This window comes from Citrus sinensis, chromosome 6 (genome assembly GCF_022201045.2).
Source record: "Citrus sinensis cultivar Valencia sweet orange chromosome 6, DVS_A1.0, whole genome shotgun sequence".
Classification (NCBI taxonomy): domain Eukaryota; kingdom Viridiplantae; phylum Streptophyta; class Magnoliopsida; order Sapindales; family Rutaceae; genus Citrus; species Citrus sinensis.
Window position 1 is genome coordinate 4,924,395 of NC_068561.1, and position 11,406 is coordinate 4,935,800.

General features: G+C 33.1%; 1 protein-coding gene across 1 annotated transcript; it reads right to left on the minus strand.

The window, feature by feature from the left end:
• Positions 1-214: 214 nt before the first annotated feature.
• On the minus strand, positions 215-10,460 carry LOC102617256 (protein PELOTA 1). The gene is made up of 16 exons (XM_006491705.4): positions 10,288-10,460; positions 10,099-10,181; positions 9,935-10,010; positions 9,410-9,484; positions 9,275-9,331; positions 7,725-7,770; positions 6,828-6,903; positions 5,466-5,541; positions 5,338-5,370; positions 5,147-5,215; positions 4,869-4,975; positions 3,841-3,913; positions 3,477-3,515; positions 2,888-2,982; positions 1,616-1,722; positions 215-497 (listed from the first exon to the last, which is right to left on the minus strand). The coding sequence occupies exons 1-16, from the start codon at positions 10,336-10,338 to the stop codon at positions 424-426; spliced, it is 1,137 nt and encodes a 378-aa protein (XP_006491768.1). The 5' UTR covers positions 10,339-10,460; the 3' UTR covers positions 215-423.
• Between the last annotated feature and the right edge of the window lie 946 nt (positions 10,461-11,406).

The window sequence follows — 11,406 nt, forward strand, 5'->3', positions numbered from 1 at the left end:
CTTACTGTAGAACAATGTCGATTTCTACATGAAGACATTTTCATTCTCACTAATATTTAAGGAGACATTTATCTCACCCTCTATTACGAGAGGTTATCATCCTGCCCAGTTATCAAAAAATATGGGCGTCCTTACTGAAGCATACACATTCATTTCAATTCAGATCCATTCAAGCCGAAACAATAATGCCATTGTCAGAGAAAACAATTCAATGTAACCTACCTTACAAGGCATTTTTGAAATTAATGCTTTATTTCATTCAATGTGAGATATCAAATACAGCATATATACGTAATCCTGTATAAGTTAATTACAAATTGCAACTGAAATCACTAAATAATTTATAAGAATGGCTAATATACAAACATGCTAATACCAGCAATGATATATTTAGAATCATTTATGCATTTCTTACGCAAACGTTCACATCTCAATGTCTTCTAAATCCGGAAGAGGAAATCGAAGGATTGCAGCAATGCCAGTCAATTGTCCTAGTTCTGTATTTGATAGAAAAACAAGGGTTAGGAGGACTCCAAATGATATAAATACAGGTTGATTTCTCTAATCCCCAATGAAGTTTGCCTGAAAATTGCTTGGCATCATTAGTTGCAATTACTAGTCACAAAATACCCATTCCGTTGTGTACCAACTGTTAGTTTTAGTATCACAAGAGATTAAACAATTTGAGTTGCAGATCGAGTACGCCAATTAATGGGGTTACTAAAAATTGAAACTCATGATGCTGTGTGTGTTTTAGAAAAAGAGCATGTATGGTTAGTGAAATTATCCTGAATGTAAACTAGAGTTCTGAAAAAGATGAAAGGGGAAAAAAGTAGCAAAACTGGAAAGAGAGAGCATAGAAATAAAAGGGTAATTTTTAAAAACCTCCCTTGAGGTTTGAGCTTGTTGTAAGTAGATGGCGAGAATTTGTTTATTTGTAAAAAACCCCCTACCATCAGTTAACTTTAACATTGACCGTTAGTTGACTGTGCAAAGACAATATTACCCTTAACAACAGTTTGTAGACGGAAATAACTAAAAAAAAATTAAAATTGTTGGCTATTTTATCCTCTTTAAATTATTGATATTTTCTTAAAGTTCCTACAAAAAAGATAAAATTAAAAACTTGAAAATGAAATAGTTATAATCTTTACCTATGATATTGTAAATCTTTGGAATTGACAAGGATAAAATTGTCAAAAAATAGGATTAAATAACTAAAAAAAAAATTAAAATTATTGGCGCGAAAAGCACAAATCCTATTTTTTGACAATTTTATCCTTGTCAATTCCAAAGATTTACAATATCATAGGTAAAGATTATAACTATTTCATTTTCAAGTTTTTAATTTTATCTTTTTTGTAGGAACTTTAAGAAAATATTAATAATTTAAAGAGGATAAAATAGCCAACAATTTTATTTTATTTTTTAATTATTTCTGTCTACAAACTGTTGTTAAGGGTAATATTATTTTTGCACAGTCAACTAACGGTCAATGTTAAAGTTAACTGACGGTAGAGGATTTTTTACAAATAAATAAATTCTCGCCATCTACTTGCAACAAGCCCAAACCTCAGGGGAGGTTTTTAAAAATTACCCAGAAATAAAAACTCACGTTCTCCTGAGACATGCATAGATGAAAAGATATGGGCGGTGCCTCCTGAATCCTTAACTGAGGTGACCAAATTAACATACTTCTGCCTTGTAGCGATATCAGAATTCCTGGAATCCAATTTGATAAGAGAAAATGCTTCACATTAAGGTTAAAAAATTTTGTGCTTTTGACCATGATGCATGCACAGAAAATTTAGAGATATCTAAGCAAACAATTATCGATCAAGATGATAAAATATAACAACTAAATATTAGGGAACTTCCACCAAAAAACACAAACCAGCCTTGTCAAGAGTTCTGAGAAAACAAAAAATGAGCTCAAGTGTCTCCTTTAAATTTTGTCACGTGCTCATGTGAATGAAGAAAGTTAGCATTAATTAGCATGAATATACACTAGAACGTGCAACTCTGATAATTGAATGCGTGTAATTAGTTATTTGAACATAAGAATTAATTTTAGTGATACTACTGGAGTTCATAAAATGAATGAATATCTCAAGGCAAGACTTGAAACTCTCAATTTGTCATTCCCAAGATTTTTTACCATGCATGATGAAGACCAAACTCCTTCCCTGTCCATATAATCAGAATTTGAACTTCAGACCTCTTGTACCACCTAAGCATAACCAATTCAATCAACTAGTAACCATTCTCATTCCCTAGACTTACAATTGGATTACACAAGAATATATTTTATCATTTGATACCTCATAAAATTCCAGGGGCATGCACGGAAAGTTTGAACCGAGGACTAGTACTAGATGTTAAAATAATTTGAATTTAGGAAACCTGGGTGATATTACATTACATATCAGTAGGTTGCCCCATCGGGATTTGAACCTCTGGGTTAAAAACCATGGATCATATACATCTTGGGATTGATTATACAAGAATATTCTTATTTTTCTACCTATTGAAGTGTAATCTATTTATCCCACATAAATTCTTACTGCTGGCGAATCAACACACTATAAAGTATAAATTGTTAAATTTAGGAATGATGACACTTATGAGGTCTGACTGTCGGTAGTCCCTACAACACTAAGCTGTGATTCCGTAAAACAAGGTCCAATGCCAGTACATTGGATTGTCAAAGATAATCAAGTCAATAGCAAGAGATCGAGTCTACAATTTAACTTTATAAGATTCTGCAACATCTCAAGCAAAGAACTGCAGTTAAAAGGAAATTGAAAGTGATGGTAAAACATCCACATAAACAAAGCGAACATATTAGCCAGCACATCCAGATAATTATGACTTACTGCATACCAACCTGAAAAGATCATCTGTGATTAGAAGTGTTTGAACAGCCATTCGCTCATGGGCAACTTCCACATGCTTTGGTCCGTAACATGCACGTGTAGGATCCTATAAAGCACAGAAAATAGTTCATGTACAGAGACATCAACAATGGGAACAGAAAAGAACAATTGACGAGTTAAAAGGAGAATGAAACAAACAATAAGTTTTAACAAGATAACTTTTGTTAAAGTTATTGTACACCAATATTATTCCCAATAATATCATTCACATTGATACCCAGTGTCTTGGACTGAGGGCATGAAGCCAGTTGTCAGGCAGGGTCTTTAGATTTCAGCATTTTGAATGAAGAGGTGCTATAATCAGAGAATTGAACTTACTTCACGAAGTCAAAGCTTAAAAAGCATCCATCACTTATGAATAGGATATAATTAATCAAATTCCTGTGGCTTTTAGTTTTAGTGCTCAGTTAACTGCAACATTCTCACAGGCCGGGCATTTGAAGAATCCAATATTTCTCCATCAGTTTGTGATGTGGCTTCTCAACACACACACGCACACAGAAAAGAAAAAATTCACAGATCTCAGAGATAGAATCTGACATTTGTTAGCATGTTGAAGAAGTCCTTGAGAGCTTGGACCTGGACAAAAATGAGACAACAGAAAATTATTATTGAAAGGTACACAATAAGTTTGATCACTGACAGGACAATATGGGATTAAACATTAAAAATATGAATTTCTGAGCAAGAGAAAAAAAGTACATTTCAGCACTAAACTTTAAACAATTGCCAACACCACATGGGATAGTACAATCGATGTTCTAGAGCAAATTAAATTTGAGACAATTTCAAATCTTTTTTTTTTCCTTTCTTTTTCAATTTTTATAAACGAAAAGGAGAAAGATTGAACAGTTGAAACAATTCTAAATGTTAGGCCAATTTGATTTCTTTCAGCCATTCTTACCTCTTGTGCTGCTTTGGTGTCTTTGATCATGTTCATTACATTTGGTGCATCCAATACCTCTCTCAAACTATGCCTGTGTACCAAAGTTTAATGTCAAAAAAGATATGAAGCACATGGTCACATAAGTTTGAAAAGAGCGTAACATCAAAATGAACAGTAAGAAATCACATCAACATGTTTGTGCTTCACAAAAAAAGTGTGCCACACTCCTCCCACCCCAAAAACCCTCATTTATTTAAATTTAAGCATAGCATACTGGTAATTAAAGCCCCACCCATGTGTTCAGACTCTAAAACTTTTTGTGCCACCTTAACTATCGAATTCACAGGGTAAGATAAATGCTACTATTGGACAGAAGCATTATGTAAGAACAGCACTGTTTTAAGATATTTGCTCGACAGAAATCTATACATAGATGGATTATGATTCTGAGATCCAGGAAAAATAAATTGAGTGTTTGTTATCTTTTTTGTAACTTTGAAAGTATCGATAGAGACTGTCGGGGAACAGCAGTTCTGAATCAATTTTTTACTAATAGGTTTCATATGCCACATTCGAAATGCATGCGTTAACTTTTTCTCAGTATGTCATCAAGGAAAAAATCTCCATGCCGAATATGTTGAAGAAAAGAGAAATAACAGGTGAAGCTCTGTACGTTGACACATAATTTTATTTTTTATTTTTCATTTTAAAATAGATTGAATTGATATAAATGAGAAGAAACAGAAAAATCTAGCCTATGTGAAATTTAAATACGTATGAGAAACACAACCATAAAATGGAATACCACACATAAATTATAGTGATAATAGCTCTTAAGGGTGCCAAATACAAATGAAAATCCTTCATCACTGTAATTACTAAAACTAAGCTAATGTGACCAAACATTTGAGAAAGAAATGTTGACACAGTAGCAGATAGGTTTTACATCTTTAAGATAATTATTTCTATCTTAAAACTTATGCTTTGATACCTAGGGAAAGATGTTTAAACAACATATTAACCATACTTTAAGAAAAGAACCATACTTGTATCCAGAACTTGTATGGACAAGAATTATGCGTGACTTGTTCTCAATAATTGGTCTCAACTGCCTTCTTTCTGCCTCTAATAATAGGTGACGATGAAACTGATCCTGAATCACAAACATGAACAGAACACCAAATATGAACAATTCAATTATTCACTGTTGAGTTATAGATTATAATTATTATTAGAAAACTAATAAGAAAACTAACAAGTAGTCTTTCAAATGAAATTCAGGCTTCTAAAAACGAAAAATAAAACAAAGACATTAATGACAGACCTTTGTGAAACCAGGACTTGCAATCACAGCACACCGAACCACATTGAAATCAACATGTTTCAGGAAAGCCTGAGACATATTAGAAACTTATTAGAAGGCACAAAAATCCAATTTTAGCATTCAAATACAATGTGCAGAGATATTCAGGAGTAGGAAATAAAACTTGATATTACTATTCAACTAATTCTTACCTGTAGAACATTCTCAAAGAACTTATTCAAAGCCTGTAAAGACGATTGGTTTAAACATAAATTAGTAAGGTCTAAGAACAACCATGTTCTCACTGACTACCATCATATATATCCATCTAAACACATACCGACTCATAACCAGCAATTGCAGGACCATGCTTGCGAGGAATTGAAGTTTCTATTCGTGAACGAGTGATCGTCATGCTGTTTTTATTAGCCACGTGACAAGAGGAGGTTAAATTGTCAAATAGATCAGTTTATCGACCAAGAAGAGAAAAAAGCTCGGGGGTGTTAGGGGTGCTCAGGGTGCTGTGGTTGGGAGAATCAGAGAAGAATCACAGCACATGGTATGTGATACTATAATAAATGCATCTGTAAATATGTACAAGTCATAAAGACTTTTCACTATAATAAAATTGAAAAAAAAGAACCGTCATTTTCAACTTTATCTCAACATCATTTGAGTCTACAAACACCAACCATCAGATTCCAGTGGGGCTACATTTCATAATCTCAAATTAGAAACAATCCATATTTTAGGTCCGCAATTCGTGTTAAAATCAAGATAACTGAAGAAGATCAAACATTCAGATTGGTGTACTAAAGATTTAAGTGAATTAAGCAAGAAGCAGCTGCATAAAAAAGCTTGAACAAAAACATGGTAACAATCTGAAAGAAGCCAAAGTGATTATGAGAAAATAGCTGATTCTCACACCAAGCAAAAGTTTTCATTAGAATACGGTCCTGTTTAATAACACCCAGGCAGCAAAATTTTAAAAAGCCAAAAGCTTGTATCAATCCATTATCCATTATTTCTAATTACAACTCTTACTCCAAGCATATAAGATTCAAAATTAAGATGTGTACATATCCTCCAACACTTGAAATCACACGAATTCCTCCATATGGATATCTGAATCAATAAAGAAATAGCTTCAGATGCTAATCTTTGAGACATCAAGTTTGTAAAAACAATTTCTGGGGTTAGTAAGTAATTTAGCAATTATTAAGTCTTGGGATTTTAAGGATTGATTAATGTTGTTTAAGGAACTTCATTATGCATGAATCAGATAGGATTTACGTGTTATGCTCTAGCGGGATTTTCTTTCATGTTGTAGTTTGGTTTACTTACTTTTGAATCAAAGCTTATGCAGTCAGAATTATTTGGTGCCAGTGATTTTATATTTGTATCCAAATAACTTCAGTGGGGACCAAACGTTTAACATGATATTGATCCTCATAGCTAATAAATGCTACGTACAGAAATTTAGCAATTAAAAGAATATATTAAGTCTCTATTTTGTGAAAGTTTTGTGCCTTGACCAAATACCATACCAAACAGTCCACGCAGATATTCCAAATACAATTCACAAAACAATATAGATTTACAAATTAAATTAAAATATGACCAGATTTTAATTGCAGCAATCAACTTATAGCACAAGCATGGATATTTAACAGTGAATCATGTCCCAACAGGTTACTCATACCTTCTACCAACAAGGAGGATATGTGCTAAACCTTCTTGCATTAAAACAACTGCAAGATCTGCACTGGCAGTTGGATCTGAAATTGAGAGCACAAAGAGTACATAAAATAGTGGTATTAAACGAAAAAAATTCAACAATAAAACCCATACATATTCCAATCAACTGATAGAGGACTTTACCACGATCAAAATCAAACACTATTGTACATAATTTTGTGGCCAGACCTGGCTCAAGCCAACATAGACTTTTTATGCTCAAGTTACTGTGAATTATAAATTTAAATTAAATGGGATAGAACTTCCAACCTTCCTTCTATTTCGATCTAATGATTTTTTTTAATAATAATAATCCTTCACAAAATGTTTAGTTGGTAATACCAAATGTCGCCTTTTAACTTTCAGTTTTAGTTACTTTTTTATGCCAACTCATAACGTTGCAAACCCCTGGATCCATATAAAAGCACAGTTGCAAGTAGAAAAATAATATAGTCCCAAAAAAATACAGAAAAATTTCAAGTACATAAGCCTGTGCTCTGCTTTTGCAAAGTAGTTCACAGAATGATAGCTTTTTTTATCAATTTTTTTGATAGGAAATAACCAAATGTCTGCAGGAAAAGTGAAAAAGAGATCCAGGCGTCTAGTGGACCATTTAGAGGGATGAGACACTATACAACTTTTGCCGTATAAATCTGAAACTGACATCAAATTGTAAGGAGGAACTCATTACCAGTAACAAAAATGTTCTACCAGCCTAGACTAATTCATAATCCCAACCCGGCCAAGTAGAATTTTTAAAATCTTTAAGTTCCTTTAGAACAGACGCACAAAGAGGTGCAAATAAATTAAAATGCTTCTAGCTTGGAATCTTCAAGATAGTTGAGAGACTTATAAAGCATACCTGCTGCCTGATGAAGTGTATCTAAGGCCAATGAGTCCCAGAGATCCTAAAATTAAAGACAAAATACATACCAAACGTTAAAAAAATAAAGGGAACAAAAACCAGAATATGAGTAAACATGCAATGTCTAAGAGTAGAAGTGATAAAGTAAGCATTAAATTAATAACCTATTTATAATGTTTGGACCGAGGAAAGAGAAATTTTAGGGATTTTGACTAGAAATTTTAGCTCCTTGCAACTAGAGATAACAAATTAGGTGCATTAAAAACTGCACCTAATTAACATATATTCTCTTCAATTTCACATGGACTCAGGTAAGAGTGTAGTTACAGTAGGGGCCTATAAATCCAGTTCATCCAAGCCTCAGAAAAAAAAAAAAATACCTGAGGACTTGACCAAAGAGAACCACAATCCGCCTCGGTCTGAACATGTGGCTGACAAACAAACCCAGGGGCAAAGCAAAGCCAGGGGGAAGGGGCAGCCGGAAAGGATAGTTCCGGAGATGCTAAAAAAGAAAAGAAGAAACAGGAGCGTGGGCTGGAATATGCTGCTTTAATGACCTTTTAAATGGCTTTAGAGTTCCTTTGAACTGTCATATTTCAGTCTCAGTCTGATATTGGTAGTTGGTCTAAGTTTTTTGGAAGCTAGTTTCTAACAAGATTGAAACTTGTGTATACATTTCACACCTTTATCTATTTGGGCACAGTTCTTTCAAATTTTATCTGGAAGTAAAAGCTTCAGTTTTGACTGCCATGGGGATAAATTATTTAGTGACTACTTACCCTGCTTCTTTTAAACTGATCTCTTTCTCAATAAGTCCAGTCTCCCTCTTGATTGTTCTCTCACTGTCTCTCCAACCACCAATTGTTTCTTCTATTGACGATCTTCACCATGCTCAGTTGCACAAAGACTTGCTGTAACTGATGTTTGTTTATCACCTCAACTCAAATAGTACTTGTACCCTGTCATCATGGGTGGTACTCTGGGGAAAACTGACCAATCTGAGCCATAGTTTTTAGAAAGTTCTCTCCATGGGGAAGGTAGAATTTCAGCTCCCTACTAATTTCACTCATCTCTTCAAAGTGACCAGAGTCTATGTTACAGAAGTTCTGTTAATTTGGAAAGTCTAGTCCTGCTACCTAGGACAACAAACGGCCTACCGCAACCACAAACCCCTCAACATATTGGTTCATTAACCACAAACTAAATGCTGGTTCTCGAATCACTTAATGAATCATTGCTGGCCAATCCCCTCTCCCCACCACAAAACTCATATATTATTATTCATTAACCACTAACTGAATGCAGATCCTGAATCAATAAAAGCATCATTGCTGCTAATAAATTCTCAACTACTTTTCAAGTAAATATACTACACGATAGATATTTAACAGACTTGCAAGTAATATTCAAAAAGAGGAAAAGGTAACTTAACCTATCACTAGAGTCAGCAAGTAAACAGAATCTGCACCACGAATATAGCGTGTGCAAAGTGGCCAGAAAAAGGACAAAAATATTACAAGTATACACAAGTCAGTAAAGGCACATACCTTTCTCAACACAAATGCTCGATGCAGCTCAATCTCCAAAGTATGGAAAGCTCCAATCTGAAACAATATAGAAGAGTAAGAGCAGAAATAGCCATACATTTATAAGATCGAAGCTCAACGTAATACATTTCTTACTTTAACATGTTCATTTTCTAGGATATTCTTTCCACGTATACGCAATACAGACCCTTCTTTGTCATAATCCACCACCTGAGAAACAAAAAATGTCATAAATACTTCAAATTAGTAAATATTTCCTCTTCATGTTATATTCTAGTGCCGACCTTGATACAATCATGTTGCACTTAGGAGCACATTTAACAACCTTGAACTGATTTACCATAATCAAAATCAAAAACAATTTTTTTTTCTTATTTTATTATGTTCAGCTAGACTAGAGATAAGAGAGAGCTTTCTGAAACAAAACAAGCATATAAATTGTCCTTCCAAAGAAGCAATTGATACACACTTTAATAGAAACAAAAATTTCGGAATTAAAAAGGCACTTGAGGTGCTTTCCAAAACATCATTTCTTATCAGATAATTTTGCAAAAAACTTCACCTTAACTCAAAATTCCAATATTTAGTAAGTATTATGAGTTCAATAAGCACAAAAAGAAAACAGAGAGAAAAAATAAAAAAAATTAAAAACAAATACACCTCAACTTTGATTTCCAACTTAAGCTTGACACGCTCTGCATCTCTTGAACCAGATGCCATCTGTCTCAGAACTTTCCTATAATTTAATACAGGAAATGAACTATTAAATTTATGCGTTGAAAATAGTAAAAGCAAATAAAGAGCGGAGGACTTGATGCAGCTACCTGACAGTGACTGCCATGACGGAATCTCCAGGAGCAATGAGATTGTAAGCAAACCAAAGATCATCCGAATCAACCGGCTCCATCTGACAATAATGGAAAAAAATTTATAAATAAATCAATAGCCAAATTAAATTAAATTGCGTGATCTTAAAGAATGAAAGTGAAATTGAAATTGACATTGTATTCTACCTTGACGCTACCAGGCCCATTCTCTACTAAGTTTCTGCGTAAGATCTTCATGCTTTGCCTTTTTGTTTACTTTGTCTATCGGCCTGCTCTTTATTTATTTATTTTTTGTTATTTTATATTTCTAGTTTGCGAGCGAAAGAAGACGATGAACCAGGGAAGTGAGCTGAAGCTGATGCTTCTTTGTAGTCGATTTTGCGGGACTGTCATGGGCTGGGCCTAGGTTGGCCTTAATCAAGTAAACCTGAGCTTAGGCCCAGGCCTCTTATTATTTTTTTAAATTTAAAATTAAAATTTCCTATTAAAATCTTTTTAAAAGAAAAAAGTTAATTTGTAAAATCTCCATTAGGTCCAAAAATCTAAGTTTATAAGGAGGAGGACAAAGTTAAAAATACATAAACAATATATATCATCACTAAATCGGGTCCAGCCATACCACAGTTGTTTTCAGTTATTAGATCCAGCTTATGTAACTGTTTAATTATAGATCTAACGGCTGAAAGCAACTGTAGTACCATACCACAGTTGCAACATAGTTTTACCCCACTAAACCATCTCTCTTTCACAGTTCACTAATTTTCATCTTTACTAAACTTTTCACAATATATTCTCTTCTCATTATTTCATTTACTTCTTAAAGACAAAGTCAGGCAAATATAATCATATATTATTGCCCTAAATGTAGTGATTTAAGTGAGATAAGGATGGGTATAGGTTGGTTTGGGTTGGATTTTAGGTTAACCCAAGCCAAACTCAAAAAAAATTGTTCCAACCTAAATCAATTCAAACAATTGTTCGCCCAACCCAAACCAATTCATTTGTGTTGGCATGGATTTAGTTTATGATTTATATGTCTTTTATTTTGATAAACTCAAATATATCAAAATTATAATAATTATTAATTATTATACATATTGTTATTAAATAAATATTAAAATATAAAAAAAATATTTTCTAAAAAATATAATGGAGAAAGATATTTAAATAATAAATTTTGCACTAACTTCATTACAAATCGAATAATATTTTGAAATCAAATAATAAATTTTCAAGATATACTTGGTAAATTACTCATCTAATTGTAATGTATATGGAAATGACAAAAATTGATATTTATATTTC